At 42.6% G+C, this 17,456-nt stretch overlaps 1 protein-coding gene across 3 annotated transcripts in view; it reads left to right on the plus strand.

Annotated features, from left to right (window-relative positions):
• The first annotated feature begins 6,049 nt into the window (after nt 1–6,049).
• Nucleotides 6,050–17,456, plus strand: part of PTGIS (prostaglandin I2 synthase) — a 45,635-nt gene continuing 34,228 nt past the window's right edge. The window contains exon 1 of one of the 3 annotated variants that reach the window (XM_081867839.1): nt 6,050–6,257. Coding sequence is in view for 2 of the 3 variants with exons in the window: in XM_081867837.1 (XP_081723963.1) it covers nt 6,905–6,990 (86 nt within the window). In the remaining variant the exon portion in view is untranslated. Of the gene's footprint in view, nt 6,258–6,760; nt 6,991–7,267; nt 7,306–17,456 lie in introns of those variants that run through there. The other 2 variants (XM_081867837.1, XM_081867838.1) reach the window with 2 other exon arrangements.

Here is a 17,456-nt window from a genome sequence, read left to right on the forward strand (position 1 = left end):
ATTGAGTTCCTATACCAATAATTTAGGAACTTTTACTACCGTAACCAAACCAAGTTTTACTTTCTGTGCAGCCTATTCTGAATGCTGTATGGAAAACCTTGAAACTCACAATGGCATATTTTAAAGGTCCAAGAACCTATATGTCCATGTTTGCTTTGCTGAATATCTTGAAATTGTAAATCTCTGCTGGGTTTGTTTCGCCAAAGAGTGCTTGCCCCAAACCTGGATCTTGGCACCCAGGAATTCTCCTTTTATACCTATTTTTTTTCCTTACCACCAACAATTATAAGGCAAGTTCACTTGCAGAGCAGAATCACAGCTGGAATGCAGCTGGCAGATGTTGGTGGGTGGAAGCCAGTGGAGTTAGCATTCGGAAACCGGTGGATGCCACAAGGCTGAAGCAGGCTAATATTTGTGGGTGTAAGCTGGTTGAGATTCACCTCCAGAAGCCAGTTTACTGCATTTACTTTTGGAGATGTTTCTGTGTCTGTCTAACCAAAAGCTACTGCATGACCCGGAGATGGACTGCAGTGCTGAGGCCCACCTACAAGTGAGCGGAGCCTCACTTAAAGGTCCCTAGGCTACAGTCTGAGAAACACTGATCTATTCTATCTAATTTTGTCCTGCTTTTATTTAGCTGTTTGCAAGTTTGATTTCATTGTAGTATTTTTATATGGATTCATATTAATTTCTTAAAATTTGTATTTTATATAAACCACTTAGAGATTTCTTTTTTATATGAAGTAGCATGTACATTTATGAATGATAAAGCAAGTAATGCAGGAGTGGCTAAAATACTTTTGAAGAGACAACTGTAAAAAATAACAATTACAGGTATCCTCTGTTGTGCCTGCTTACCTGGAGGTAAGTCTTTATAAAAGTACTTTTGAGGGCGGAATCTGCTTTCAGTGCAGGGCTACTTCATGTTGTTTTGCAATTTTTGAGCAGTGAATGGGATTTTTAAAAAGATATTTTATTGCTGAGCTATCTGCACATGCCAAATTCCCCACATTGCACGTTAAAATTATTATCCTTTTGAGCTGCCAAAGTATCGGGGATGCCAGTTGGCTGCATCTATTATCTGCAAATCTGCTATTCAAAGCAAAGCAAAATCCGAGAGCATGAATGTGCAAATGCACTATTTGTGTTACAAATGTCTCAATGAGGCTGCTGCTTTATTTTTATAACACCCAGTAGCTAACTGTGCGAGGCAGAAATGAGATAGATGCAGTTACCTCATACTGCTATATCTTTAGTCTAGGAAAAGCAGTAAGTTTCAAATTGCTGAATTTTGGGAAGACAAAACACAAGGTGCAAAGCAAAAAGATAAAAATCGAACAAATCAAAATGACAATAGATAATATACAAGAAAATGATCTATTCTATACAATGCAGTAACAAGGGGAAAGTTGGGGATTTCCCCCCATCCATTGTTGTTATCCTTAAGATACTTTTCCAGTTTGCACACCTGGATGACAGCATCAGAATGTTTGTTGTTGTTGTTGTTGTTTAGTTGTTTAGTCGTGTCCGACTCTTCATGACCCCATGGACCAGAGCATGCCAGGCACTCCTGTCTTCCACTGCCTCCCGCAGTTTGATCAAACTCATGCTGGTAGCTTCAAGAACACTGTCCAACCATCTCATCCTCTGTCGTCACTTCTCCTTGTGCCCTCCATCTTTCCCAACATCAGGGTCTTTTCCAGGGAGTCTTCTCTTCTCATGAGGTGGCCAAAGTATTGGAGTCTCAGCTTCTCGATCTGTCCTTCCAGTGAGCACTCAGGGCTAATTTCCTTAAGAATGGATGCGTTTGATCTTCTTGCAGTCCATGGGACTCTCAAGAGTCTCCTCCAGCACCACAATTCAAAATACTACTAAATCATTTTGATCTTATTGCTTTTAACTGTTGTAAGTCATATTTAGCATTGCAATTCCATTAAGAGGGCAAAATATAATTTCTTTAAAAACACACACAAATAAATGAATCTGTACAGGAGAATGATTTCAGACCTTCAAGTTTCAAATAATCCTTTACATATCTACCACGGCAGGTCTGTCCATCAGAGGGGAATGGGGCTCTGCCCCAGTCTACCCTCAGCCAGTCCCCATCTGTCTGCCTTCTTACAACCAGTCCAGAGGGTGGTACTGGTTGTCGGCATCTTGCTCCTTCATAGAACTCAACAAGGAAGGGGATGGGGACAAAGCTAGAATGAGTTGGCTCAACCTGTCATTGGCTCTGGCTCCCCCTACTGTTGGCCTCCCTGCCTTGTATCCTACTAGTTTCAGCGTGCAACAACAACCATGGCCATAGTCCAGTCCTCTACACTCCAGCTTCCTGCTGAACCAGGAAGTCTCTTCTTGCTCACCTAAGTGGGAAAGATCAGAAAAGGCATTGAAGGGACATAGAAAGAGAAATAAAAGGTTGGTGTTTTAAAAAGTAATAACTGAAAATAGAGAGGAAATTGATAAGATAGGGAAGCTGTTATAGGAGGAGGAAGTGAATGTAAAAAGAGGAGGATAAATGAGAAACTGGGAGTTTGGAGGTGGGCATGAAAGTGCAAGTGAAATGTAATAAATAGAAAGGAAGGAAAATGGAAGAAGAAATTGTAGGAGAGGAGTAAACAGTGTGAGAAATCAGCAGATTGCAAGTGGGAATAGGGTGAAAATTAAGCATGAAAAGAAAAGGGGAGAAGAAACGGCAGGAAATGAGTGAAATTACTTTGAGAGAAACGTGGCATAGAGAGGAAATATAAAACCAAAAGCCTCCGCTTACAGTAGAGGTCAGGTGGCTAGCCCTCTTTTTAGCTCATGGACCCAAAAAAATGGTCTCATCCATCCTTGATCAACACTTGGGTCAACAGGAATGGGGTGGGAGGTGTAGCTAAGGAGAAGGTTATTGCCCTCTCACTAAATAGGGTGGCTGAGTATTAATACCACAAGGCAAGAAAAACTGGGACCAGAAGAATATATACAAACTAATGTAATGCATATGCTGTACAAAAATATTTTAATGGAATATGGCACCTACTAAAAATAAACAATATTTATCTCTCTTCTTATACAAATAAAAAAATTACCAAGTTGTATAATATAAATACAGATAAAATCAAGAAACTGAATACATGTGACTCATGAAATAACACAGAGCACACAAAAATGTGAATAAACTGAAAAATTAAAACAACGAACGCTAACAAAACTCTAGTGTTATTTATTACTTGCATCATAATACTGCTAGTGCCTGTCCTAATTAGTTCAGGAAAAGTGAAACATTGGAACTCTCTGCTGAAAATCTGTAAAAGAAATTAGGGATTTTTTAGCCATTATTAAAGATATTATTTAAGATAGTGATATTGAGAAAACACCAGTCATTGCCCACTAATTACGCCAATCTCAATCTCCATCCTCTGACATTTTATTACTGGCTCTGCCCCTGCACTACTGTTTTGTGACTGGTGAGCTTCAGCCCTGACCCTCTCAAGTGCTACCTAAGGATGGAAAGTTTGAGAACCCTTGCAGTAAACAATATTGGACTAGGTGGATCATTCGACAGTTTCCTGCATTCCTGTACTTTTAGTTGAATTATCCTGTAATATCCATGTACTGCTAAGCCAGTCCTGAACATCTGGGCATGCTTACGCAAGGAACAACTTGCAACCAGGGCATTGTCACAGTTTGCATTTGGCAAGAAAGGGGGAGGGGCATTAACTCGAATGGAGACTGGGTTTTTTTGGTGGTCAAGTATTTGTTTCTACAACACACACTGGTGGCATCGTATCAAAATATAGCAGTGATTGTAAAAATAAATAGAGAGAGGAATATATCAAGATACTGTATATAAAACCAGGAATTGGATAACAATGTAAAATCTGTGAAATGCATCTGAAATCACTTAAGTCAAGTGCAAAAATAAGGAATGGGTGAATGGTGAGCCAGCGCTAAACATCTGTTCTGCAGACTTTAAACAAACAAAAAATCTAATAAATAATGGGGAGGGGTTTTTAACTGAATAATGACTTTCTCTGTAATTCATCCACTGTACTGCAAACAAGGCTGCAGTCTGATAACCTGCTTGCTTCTGAACAAATCTCACTGAATTTGTCAACATCTACAAGTGAAAGTCCATAGAATCAAGCAACACAATAATTTATTTTTTTTTAAAAATGTCCAGTAGCACCTTAGAAACCAACTAAGTTTGTTCTGGGTATAAGCTTTTGTGTGCATGCACACTTCTTCAAATACGAAAGCTTATACCCAGAACAAACTTAGTTGGTTTCTAAGGTGCTACTGGACAATTTATTTATTTATTTATTTATTTATTTATTTATTTATTTATTTATTTATTTCAACTGTGTCAGACCAACACAGCTACCTACCTTAATTTTTTTGCTATAAGCTTGACTAATATTCTTTTAAAGCAATCCAAATTGGTGGCCATCAAACTTGACTACCTCACTCAGGGGCAAACAATCTTTCTGTAATATGTCACCCTGTGTGAGGCCAAATTTTGGCGCCCTCGAAATGGATCTTATCAGTTATATGGATCCATAGGCGCCGACTCCATGGGGCCTGAGGGGGCCCGAGCCCCCTCAAAAATTCGTTTGGGGGGGCTCTGTCCCCCCCAATAATTTAAGAAAATTATTAGTTATATTATGCTTTGTAAAATCACAAAATTATGTTGGTATTTTTTATTTTCCTTGTTTGACGATAGTTACCTTTTAAAATACATTCAGTAATGAGTTAAAACAAAGCCACTCCCGATCTAGAGAGGGGGTGGGGTTGCGGGCATCAACAATCTTGCAGGGCTGGCGTCAGCCCCGCGAGAAGCGGGGATTCCCCCTAGCTCATTAATATTCACCGCCCACGGCGGCAGCCAATCGGCTGCCGCAAAGGGCGGGCCCTCACAGGTTCACTTAAGGTTGGGGCAGCCTGGGGCTCGCCCCTTTCGTTCCCCCAGCAGCAGCGGTTTGGAGGTCTTGGGCCCCCCCAATATTTTTTATAAGTCGGTATGGGCCCCCACCCCCACCCCCAATATTTTTTATAAGTCGGCGCCCCTGTATGGATCTTCTCAATTTTACACCCCTTGGCTCAGCTCCCTGTGTGTGGGTACTGCCTATGCCATCCTAAATCCGCTGCTGGCTCACTGCTAACCCCTAACTATAGATAAGCAAGATAAAAAGCACAAGTCCCATTCCCAATAGTGTTCCTTGATGGATTCCACCGTCTACATTCAGCAAATTGTCTGTTCCTACTCTCTGCTTCTTGTTTCTTAACTTAATCCCTATGAGAACTTCTGCTCTTACTCTATAACTGCTAAGCCTTACTCCAGAAGAGACTTTGCTGAAGTACCTTGTCCAAAGCTTTCTTAAGGGCATGTTCACAGTACTACTTCAGGAAGCAGTGCAGTTGCCCCCCACCCCACCCTGCATTTCACAGCTCTTACCCCATTAAAGGGATGCAGGTGGCACTGTGGGTTAAACCACTGAGCCTAGGGCTTGCCAATCGGAAGGTTGGCGGTTCGAATCCCTGCGACGGGGTGAGCTCCCATTGCTCGGTCCCTGCTCCTGCCAACCTAGCAGTTTGAAAGCACGAAGTGCAAGTAGATAAATAGGTACCGCTCCTGCGGGAAGGTAAACGGCATTTCCGTGTGCTGCTCTCGTTCGCCAGAAGCGCCTTAGTCATGCTGGCCACATGACCCGGAAGCTGTACGCCGGCTCCCTCGGTCAACAAAGCGAGATGAGCGCCGCAACCCCAGAGTCAGACCCGACTGGAACTAATGGTCAGGGGTCCCTTTACTTTTACCTTCACCCCCATTAAGGGTTCACATCAGCATGGCTTCATTAGGGTCAAAATCGTTTCTGTTTCTGTACACGCTAGGGAGCATTGACAGGCATTGATGTTTTTACCCTATACAAAGGTATTTTCACCCCTTGGCTAGAGATGACTGAACATGAAGCTGGTTTGAGAAACAACTCAGCGAACAGTAGTATTTTATAATGAAGCAGAGAGAGAGAGAGAGAGAGAGAGAGAGAGAGAGAGAGAGGTGCATTTTGGATAACGTGGTCGTGTGAACAGGGATTGAAAACCCAGCGCTGGAAATGCAGTGAGCTCAGTGCAAACGGGAGTGTGAACCCAGCCAAAGAGGAAAGTGCCAACTCTGGGCTTGAGGACACTCCCAGAGACCTCTGAAGGCTTACCACGGTTACGCGTTTATGCAGGGAACGGTGCGTCCAACGGTCGCAGGGAACGGTGCACCAACGGTGCGTCCTGCGGTCCTGACACTGTTGTTTGTTTGTTTTGTTCTTGGAGGCCTGAGAGGGCTCCAGTGCGACCCATACCCCAAGAGCGATCCAACCACTCCCGGGAAGAAATCGCAGCCTCGCACCCGTCCACTGGGCGAGGCTGGAGGTTGTTCGTGTGGCATCCACGCTCTGGGCGCGCGACGCACACTGGAACCGTTGGCTCTTCTCGCCCAAATGGAGACGAAGTGAAGCCCGGGAACCGACGTTGCCTGCCCCACCTGGGATGGCGGCCGTGCCTTTTTCCCTTTTCTGGAGCTTCTGGAGGGGTGGGTGGGTCGGCGAAGGCGGCTGCCACCAGCACCTGCCTTGGCGAGAGCCAAGGGAAGAGCGAGCGCGGCCTCTTTTGGGGAGGTAGGCAGAGCTACGCTCCCAGGCGGTGGGACGGAAGGCGCTGCTGCTGCTGCCGCCGCCTTCAAGGAGGGCTTTGCGGTCTGACGGCCAGCCAGGCTGCGGTTGGACGGGTGGGGGCAGGCAGAAAGGAGCCTCGGGGGCGGGGATCGAGGGACTCAAAAGCGCGTGCAGAGGCAGCGTGCGCGTAAGGCTGAGCCCGAGAGCAGGAGGTCTCCATCGCGGCGCCGGCTTCTCCTGAGCTGCCCCGACGTGCCATGGCCTCGCTCCTCACCGCCGGCTTGCTGGGGCTTCTGCTGGTGCTGCTACTGCTGCTGCTGGCTTCTCGCTTCGGCAGAGCGCGGTGAGTGAGCGGTTGGGGTTCGCGGCGGCTTCCACCTGTTCTGGCGCTTTCCAGGTCTGGATGTGGGACATTTCTCCTGGGAGATTTACCTGCGAGGTCGCCTTAGACACATGGATGCCCACTCAACTGCTTAAAACGGGCACTGTTACATGTGCCCCTTAATACTCCATCAACATTTGTAAGAAGACGGTATTTTAGGGTGACAGCGTGGCGGTCTACAGTGTGGAACTCCCGGCTTATTGACACCAGGCAGGCGCCTTCACTGTACTCTTTGGCACCTGTTAGAAACATGTTTGTTTCAGCAAGCCTATCCAGGCATGTAGAATCCAGGCACGTGTCTTAGCCTGGTTTTTAGCTTATTTTTGATCTTAATCATTTTTGGAATGCTTTAAATGGCTTTTTTTTTTAAAAAAAAAACAGCTTTCACTTATAATTTCATTGCTTTATTCTTTTTGTGAACTCCTTTAAGAGTTGCGTGTTTTCTGTTTCATTTTTTGTTTTTGTATATAATATATGTTTGCAGTATTGGGTTCCATAATGGAACAACGTGGCATAATAAAATAAAGGGACATAAGGAAATACATAAAATGGGATTGGACCTGAGGCAGGATTGAAGAGGCAAATCAAAAAGTTGGTCTTTTATTGAAGGGGGAGCATTTAGTGTTGGTCATTCGTTTTGTATCTTATTTTTTAAAAATTATTTTAGTGTGTTTTAATGCTCTGATTAAACACCATTAGAATAGCTCAGCCGGTAGTGCATGACTCTTAATAATGCCATAATCTGTGGGTGCTGGATGTAACATCCTGTGTTTGCATGTGTTTTAACAGATATATCTATCATCTGAAGATAATGCTTAATTAATCTGATGAAGCTGCTCTGGTCTATGACAGTTTATGCCATAGACCAATCTGTCAGTCTTTGCCATGTGGCAAGAGTCATCATTTGAGGATCAATAAACGTGCATGAAAAAGTAACAAACAGTCTTGCAGTACCTTAAAGACTGTGATGAGGTGGGCTGTAGTCCACAAAAGCTTGTTCCATAATACTGTACAGTTGTTAGTCATTCAGATGCCACAGTACAGTGGTACCTCGAGTTACAGATGCTTCAGGTTACAGACTCCGCTAACCCAGAAATAGTACCTCAGGTTAAGAACTTTGCTTCAGGATGAGAACAGAAATCGTGCTCCGGCAGTGCGGCAGCAGCGGGAGGTCCTATTAGCTAAAGTGGTACCTCAGGTTAAGAACAGTTTCAGGTTAAGAACGATCCTCCAGAACGAATTAAGTTCTTAACCAGAGGTACCACTGTACTCTGTTGCTTTTGCTGCAACAGACAAACAGGGCTATCCCTCCAGCATATGTGTGCTAGATTTATTTGCTGGCATAGAACCACCTAGAGAACTCAGTTTTATGGGTAGTATACAAATATAGGTTTGTGGATTTGCATCGTGTACATGCTGTCCAAATGTCATTTCCAAGTTTTCTAGATAATATGTACATTTGAGCTGCATTGTCTTTCTGGCCTGCATTTAGCATGTTAATGCATGCATGGAAATAGGCTAGAGGCTCAAATTTATGTAGGGTTGTAGTCAACTAAGTTTTACACGCAGTGGCGTAGTGTGGGTTGTCAGCACCCGGGGCAAGGCAAGTAATTTGCACCCCCTAACCCATGGATTTGCGCCCCCTAACCCGTGGATTTGCGCCCCCTAACCCTAACCCCCAGATGTTGCGCCCGGTGCGCCCGGCCCCCCCTGCACCCCCCACGCTACGCCACTGTTTACACGGGATAGACCCATTGAAATTCATGGACCTAAGTTAGCCTAAATTCCATGGGTCTATGCTGAGTAGGACTAGCACTGAATAAAACTTTTTGAGTTTAAAATGCCCAGGAGTCCACTTTTATATATAGAGGGCATCCCTATCCCATCCAGTTCCATTTCACACCTTGAAGCCAGGGATGTGTCCAACCACCAGCATACCAGACAGAAAGACCCTCTGCAAACCATTCAAAATATAGTTGATAAATTTGCTGCATGCAAAGCATTATCAGGAGGGACAGAAGCGATCTCTCTACTGCATGCTGTATATGATGGTGTCCTGTATTGTGGATTTATAGTAAGAAAGAACATGTAAAATAAATATTTGTTTACTCAGATAAATGGAGGTTCTCTAGGGTCTTAGGAAAAAGGTTTTCCTGAGCTGTTTCTTGATGGACATTTCAGCAAGCCTGCCAAGGATTAAGCCTGGAATGTGCTTTCCCACTGATGTGTGGTCCCCCCAGAGGATTCTTACCTATCCACAATTCTAAGAGCATTTTGTTCTGGAATTATGTGTCGAGGGAACTTCTGGAATTTCCTTTCCTGATGCTTCCCAGGAAGCTCAGGGCAGGCAGATCATAGAATCATAGAATCATAGAGTTGGAAGAGACCACAAGGGCCATCGAGTCCAACCCCCTGCCAAGCAGGAAACACCATCAGAGCACTCCTGACATATGGTTGTCAAGCCTCTGCTTAAAGACCTCCAAAGAAGGAGACTCCACCACACTCCTTGGCAGCAAATTCCACTGTCGAACAGCTCTTACTGTTAGGAAGTTCTTCCTAATGTTTAGGTGGAATCTTTTTTCTTGTAGTTTGGAACCATTGCTCCATGTCCGCTTCTCTGGAGCAGCAGAAAACAACCTTTCTCCCTCCTCTATGTGACATCCTTTTATATATTTGAACATGGCTATCATATCACCCCTTAACCTCCTCTTCTCCAGGCTAAACATGCCCAGCTCCCTTAGCCGTTCTTCATAAGGCATCATTTCCAGGCGATGCCAGAGAAGATTTAGATAGGGACACCAGTTTTCTTATGTTCCTCTGTAAAGGTGGTAGTATACAAATAAATAAAAATCATTTATTAAAACAACTCAAAATCTTAGGGCTCCTTTAAGACTCTTCCTTAGTTTTCTTGCAACAGGTTAACAACATTAAACCCCTGGAAGAGTTTGCTATTACTATTTTCCTCCTCCTCCTCCTTTAAGAAAATAGCTTTCATGGTAATGGGCAGCCTAATGCACTTACAGTGCAATCTCTGCATGTATACTCAGAAATAATTCCCACTGAGTCCAATGAGACTTACTTCTGGGAAAGCATGTTTAACACAAAGCATACCCATTGAAATTAATGGCTCTAAGATAGTCATATTTATTAATTTCAGTGGTTCTACTCTAAGGTGGACTAGCATTGGCAACAACCCATAAACCATAATCCTATTCATGTCTACTCTGTGGCAGGTCCAACCTAGTTCAGTGGAGTTTACTTCCAGGTTAACAGTGTAAGGCAGGGGTGCCCAAACTTCTTTCAAAGAGGGCCAGATTTGGTGAAGTGAACTTGTGTGAGGCCCAAGTGAAGTTGGTTTTTTTTTAGGATTGAAGTAGTTGAGCTTTTTTGGGATTTTACCCCAGGACATATACTGAGGATGGATTAAATCGAACGGCAGGCCAGATTAGGCCTCCAAAATGGACATGCCTAGTGTAAGGAATGGGACGCGGGTGGTGCTGTGGATTAAACCACAGAGCCTAGGACTTGCCGATCAGAAGGTCGGTGGCTTGAATCCCTGTGACGGGGTGAGCTCCCGTTGCTCAGTCCCTGCTCCTGCCACTGTACTTAACTGGGCAGCAAAGGCTGGTTTGGCAAGCTTCTTCTTATGCATTCTATCCTCACAAGTACAGGACTTGTTGAGAAGTCTGAGCTTTTAAAAGTATACATAACCGACTTGATGGGTATTATAAGGAAGAATTAGCCAGCAGCAGAAGACTATAAGTTTTGAAAACACTGAAAGGAGAGGATCTGACCACACTCTTGCCATGTGAATTTCACTTCAAGACTAAGCCAAGCTGTTCCTGCCCCATTCCGTGCTGTGTGTGTGAGATTATCTGCTCAAAAGATGTTTGTGTTGGCAGTCAGCTTCTGTCATTGTCCCAGTGATCTGCTTAAGGAAGCCCCTAAGGCGAGAAGGGGAAATGCGGCCAGCCGTCTGCTAGCTCTGCAAAACCAGCAAAAGATTTCACCAACGCAAACTGGGCAGCTCACCTCCCTTTTGCACAGGGCACCAGAGAAGCAGAAAGCAGAGGCTGATGGGAGCATTAAGACATTTCCAGTTTGCACACTGAAGATCAAGGAAGGAGATGGGACATTGAGAAAATCCTGTAAGAAAGAATGGGCCAAACAGCACAGGGGTTTAAGATACAATTTCACAACATTTATTTTCTTTTTTGTTTTATTGGAACAAAAACAAATTGTTGGGGGTGGTTGTGCTTATGTGGGGGTGAAAGGGTGTATCTGTGCTTTCGTACTAAGGGAGGGAGGGTTAACTCTTTCTCTCCTGCCATTTTCCAAATCTAAATCACACCAACTCCATAGCTGTTATTTGGTCTCACTGAGGGAAAAACAGAGCAGAAATAAGAAAATAAATGGGGGGGGGGAATGCCTCCCCCTCCTTTTTTTAAAAAAAAAAGAGTAATAGTCATGAAATGTAAAATCCTGTAAGCACATACAAAGTGCCTCTATGCACCAGTCCAACTCTTCAGAACTGTTTGTTAATCTTGGAATAAATTGAAATGTCCCAAACTAGTAGGACAAATAAAGAAGGAAGCAAAGGGGGAGAAACAGCTTTGCTTGCTAGATGCCCTGTAAAGCACTGTATTTTAGTATTTAGCCTTAGTGATTGTAGTATTATGATTTTAATTAAATTATTGATGATGGTGATTTCTTGTTGTGAGTAGTTGTACATTGGTTTGAATATATTGAATACAGTGGTGCCCCGCAAGATGAATGCCTCGCAAGACGAAAAACTCGCTAGATGAAAGGGTTTTCCGTTTTTCGAGGCGCTTTCGCAAGACGAATTTCCCTATGGGCTTGCTTCGCAAGACGAAAACGTCTTGCGAGTCTTGCGAGTTTTTTCCCTCCCCCCCTTTTCTAAGCCGCTAAGCCGCTAATAGCCGCTAAGCCGCTAATAGCACTAATCCGCTAAGCCGCTAATAGCGCTAAGCTGCTAAGCTGCTAATGGCCGTGCTTCGCAAGACGAAAAAACCGCTAGACGAAGAGACTCGCGGAACGAATTATTTTCGTCTTGCGAGGCACCACTGTATATATATATATATTTAATATAATTTTTATTGGTTTTCCAACACAAATTAAAGACAAAACAACACATAAACAAACAAAAACATACAAACGTATAATTTCAAAAACTTTTCTCCTAAACCTTATTTCCTCGACCTCCTCCACCTCTCCCTTCTGTATTATAATTTCTTTACTATCGGCACCACTGTATATAATTCAGTGTTGTTAATAAAGAGATACCATAGGCACATTGGCACAAAAGCAAGCCATTAACAGGGGTGGAGAACCTCCACATGTTGTTGGACTCAAACTCTCATTATCTGGACTCATTCCAGTCTGGACCTGACATGGAATTGGCTCTGGTCACCCAGACGGATGACCTTTGAGGGAGAGGGAAGAGGATCTCTCAGCAGTTTTCTATATCATTGATGATGATGGTCTTCTGGACCATCATTAAAAAATCAATAAACATACCTAAACTTTATTATTTACTGTTGCTGTTATAGAAAACATTTTTTAAAAATGCACTGCTGGGGATGGACCTTGAGGGGGGAAAAGTATTTACCCAATTTAGTTTTGTGGCACCTACCTTTTGGAATTCCTTCCCCTTGAATTTAGACAGGTACCATCTCTTTTTGTCTTTTTGGCCCCTGCTGAAGACCTTCCTCTTTAAACAAGCCTTTTAAGATGAGATCTTTCCCTGTCTGCTTCTGCGTTAGAACTGTTTTTAATATATTAGAACTCTTTTAAATTTCTTTTTTAATAATAATAATAATAATAATAATAATAATTTATACCCCGCCCATCTGGCTGAGTTTCCCCAGCCACTCTGGGCGGCTTCCAATCAAGTGTTAAAAACAGTACAGCATTAAATATTAAAAACTTCCCTGAACAGGGCTGCCTTCAGATGTCTTTTAAAGATAGGATAGCTGCTTATTTCCTTCACATCTGAAGGGAGGGCGTTCCACAGGGCAGGCGCCATCAGGGGCGCCGACTTATAAAAAATATTGGGGGGGCGGGGGCCCATACCGACTTATAAAAAATATTGGGGGGGGGCAAGACCTCCAAACCGCTGCTGCTGGGGGAACGAAAGGGGCGAGCCCCGGGCTGCCCCGACCTTAAGTGAACCTGTGAGGGCCCGCCCTTTGCGGCAGCCGATTGGCTGCCGCCGTGGGCGGTGAATATTAATGAGCTAGGGGGAATCCCCGCTTCTCGCGGGGCTGACGCCAGCCCCGCGAGATTGTTGATGGGTCGAGAGCCCGCAACCCCACCCCCTCTCTAGATCGGGAGTGGCTTTGTTTTAACTCATTACTGAATGTATTTTAAAAGGTAACTATTGTCAAACAAGGAAAATAAAAAATACCAACATAATTTTGTGATTTTACAAAGCATAATATAACTAATAATTTTTTTAAATTATTGGGGGGGCAGAGCCCCCCCAAACGAATTTTTGAGGGGGCTTGGGCCCCCTCAGGCCCCATGGAATCGGCGCCTATGGGCGCCATTACCAAGAAGGCCCTCTGTCTGGTTCCCTGTAACCTCGCTTCTCGCAGTGAGGGAACCACCAGAAAGCCCTCGGCTAATAATAATAATAATAATAATAATAATAATAATAATAATGTGTTTGTTTTGCCACCCCAGTCTCCATGGGGAGGAAGGTTGGGATATAAATTTAATTATCTTATTATTTAGTTAATTAATGATATGCTATTTCCATCTGCTAATAGCGTACAATGTCTGGCCATCATATTTTCCCACTGACAGGACAGAATGTATTTCTTTGTAAATTGTCTTGTACAGTAGAAACTGGGGGTGGGTGGGGGAGACAGTTTATTTCAGGATTCCTGCGTCCTTTGCTTTATTTTGTCTGGTAGCCAAAACCAGAAAACGCAGTGATTATGTAAAGTTGTGGCATGCCGATGTACAGGCGTTAATTCAAGCCATTGTATTTAATCAAAATAGGGAACTGAGAAACGGGCAGCTTGGTTCCCAGCATGTTTCTTGGGAAGTAAGTCAGTGGGTTTATTGTCAGGAAAATACACAGTCTAAAATGATATATGAGTTGAGGGTCTAAACTATGGCTAAAGGGTTTGGGGTTTGTCCTTTTTTGAGGACCTGACAGGGGTTTAGAAAATTGTGAATGTTTGGAGAAAGCAGACAATCTTCTTATTCTGTCAGTAATAAGAGCTGCAGGGCATGCGGTAATAATAATAAAAATAATAATAATAATAATAATAATAATAATTTATTTATTCCCTGCCCATCTGACTGGGTTTCCCAGCTTTAAACATAAAAAACTTCTCTAAACAGGGCTGCCTTCAGATGTCTTTTAAAACTAGGATAGTTGCTTATTTCCTTGACATCTGATGGGAGGGCATTTCACAGGGCAGGCACCACTACCGAGAAGGCCCGCTGCCTGGTTCCCTGTAACTTCACTTCCCGCAGTGAGGGAACTGCCAGAAGGCCCTTGGAGCTGGACCTCAGTGTCCGGGCTGAACAATGGGGGTTTGAGGGGTTTGAGACTCCTCCGGGTAGTGATAAAGCGGGATATCAAATCCAAACTCTTCTTCTTCTTCTTCCTTGTGGCCTCTGGCTGTGGTCTTTTCCCATTTCAAGGATATAAAACTCAGCAATAAAAATCTAAACAGAGACAGATATGTCTGTGGGCATTGCTTTGGCCACGAGGATCTTGAGGCTTTGAATGTATTCTTTGATTTATCATATCATACCCTTCAACATTTCTCCTATTGTCCCATTCCATAACAATAATTTTACTATTTATACCACACACATCTTACTGGGTTGCTCAAGCCACTCTGGGCAGCTTCCAACATATGTAAAAACACAATAAAACATTAACCATTAAAAAAAAAACTTTCCCTATACTGGATTGCCTTCATATGGCTTGGGGGTCGGATGACTCCATACCTTCCAACATTGTTCCAAAGAAAATAGGGACATCCTAAGGAAAAGTGGGACATTCTAGGATCAAATCAGAATTTGGGACGGATTCTCTAAATCAGGGACGTCCCTGGAAAATAGGTAGACTTGGAGGGTCTGTCATATTGATCTCCCACCCTTCCTTCTAAAGAAGCCTGGAGTGGTGCTTTGCATGCTTGGAAAGATTAGCTCAACATGTCGTGATCTGAACTAGCCATACTCTAAACAAGCTAGACCTCTTTGATTTAGGAAAACCAGCCGTGTCCAGTTCCTCATTTGGGATACGGAAATGCCCAGTGAGCCCACTGTTTCGTTAGATCCACTTCTTCTTTTTGGTCCTCTGAAAGAAACAGTTTATGTTTACTTCCTACCCTCCAACATGTTGAGTCCCAAAACCAGGAGGCACATCTTCCGATCCATGCTCCTGCACAAGTTGCGTGGCCATGATCATGAAGCCCAAATTAGGCACTTTTTCCTGGGTCATGCTCTCACTGTGCCCAAAAGTGTGCATTTTGGGGCACTATGCAAGATTGCAGCCCTGAAAAAAGGGTGAAATTTCAGTGTTGTGCTCTTGTGGGGAGAAAAATTGAATGTCCTGGTTTTCCTGAGACACTTGCAGGGTATGTTAACTCTGAGTACGTCTGAGGATTCCAGGGTATGGTCTGAAACATTTTTGTTCCCAGATGCTTAGGAAGCTGAGGTAATTTTAATCTGTTTTAGCATTTTAACTTTGGTATGTTTTAAAGTAGAGTTGTGAATTTTTCTTGTCAATTTATCTTCTTGTAAACCACTTTGAAGTTTTTTTAACAATCAAGCTGCCTATAAATTTAATGAAATGATTAAATAAAATGTTTGCTGCTTTGGATTCCATGGTAGGGTTATAAATAGGAATTAATTCAGGAGTTTGGAGAACAACTCATTCCAGAACGTTCTGCCCCACTTCTCTTTTCCTCCAGTGTTTTTCTGGAAAAATCTAGCATGCTTACCTGCCTGCACATAGCTTCTACTGACTTTTAAAAGAGCGTACAAAATGCAGGAAAGGCCTGAGGTGCTTTCAAATCAAACTGAAATAATAAACGCCTTTTTGTAATGCTGTATTTTTAACATTTTGGTTTTGAAACTGCAGGAAGGCTTTGGAGCCAAGATGTCACCCTGCCCGTCCATTTTTAGAATAGATTAACCCACAGTTTACGTAAGCTAAGCTATTGGTTAGCAGCAGAATCCTGTGTGGCCTGCTGGTTTTTGGCTAACAGAAAAGCAGATTTCCATTCCTCTTAAGCCTTTTATTAATTCAACTAATCACTGTGATTTAAGACATAGGTAAACAATTGAGACTGGGTTGCAGTATCAGCACGGGCCTCTTGCAGGGGAAAATGATAATCACTCCCCCATTTGAACACAGACAGCATGTGCATTACTTGATTTCTTTAGTTACAGATAGGTAGCCGTGTTGGTCTGCCATGGTCAAAACAAAATAAAAAAATTCCTTCCAGTAGCACCTTAAAGACCAACTGAGTTAGTTCTAGGTATGAGCTTTCGTGTGCATGCACACTTCTTCAGATTTCTTTACACGTGATTACCATATGTCTGAAAGCTGAACACAAAAGCATTGTGTGTGAGAGCAAATGCAACTTCAGCCTGGGGTGTTAATATCTGTGACACTGCAGATGACCTTCAATTAAAGTGGCCATTGATGAATTACCAATAAAGAGAGCAAATGAAGACATGGCTTTGCATAAATTTTGCCTTGGCTACTTTATGTGTATAGATGCAAATTTAGAATATATATATATATATATATTACGGTTGAAATCTTTATTTTTTAGGACCCACCCTATTCTTGTGACTGTTAACTTGTTTTATTTTCTTTTCTTTTAAACTATCAATTCTTTATGGATTAAAAAAATTGCATGTCTGTACAAACATTATGTACTATCTCTTAACAGGGTAAAAAAAGAGAAAATTATATAAAATAGAAAATTTATAAAGAAAAAGAAGAAGAAATAAAGAAGTAACAGATAAGAAACAAAGAAATCAAATAAAAAAACAAAAAAGACAAAGTTATTTACATAGTAAAAGTACTCATTGGCACAATCCTTCCCATCCTTCTCATTATACTGTTTGATATAACATTCTTTTTTACACAGGTTTACATTGTTTAATATAATTTCTTTCTGCTTTGTATACATTCCTTTGATCTTTTTCTTTACAGATATCACACAATTTCTTCTAATATGGAGTTATTTGTACAATAAAGTTTTACATAATTCTTAAATATTATCCATTCTCTAGTTTTGTTTTGTTTTTGTTTTTTGTTTCAATATTCCTCTAACTGATTCCATCAGTTTTGCTAATTGTAGATATTCTAACATGAGTATCTGCCAATCTGTAATCTCTGGGAGCGTTTCATTCTTCTAGTTCCT

This window comes from Podarcis erhardii, assembly GCF_964252035.2.
Source record: "Podarcis erhardii genome assembly, chromosome: 6".
NCBI lineage: Eukaryota > Metazoa > Chordata > Lepidosauria > Squamata > Lacertidae > Podarcis > Podarcis erhardii.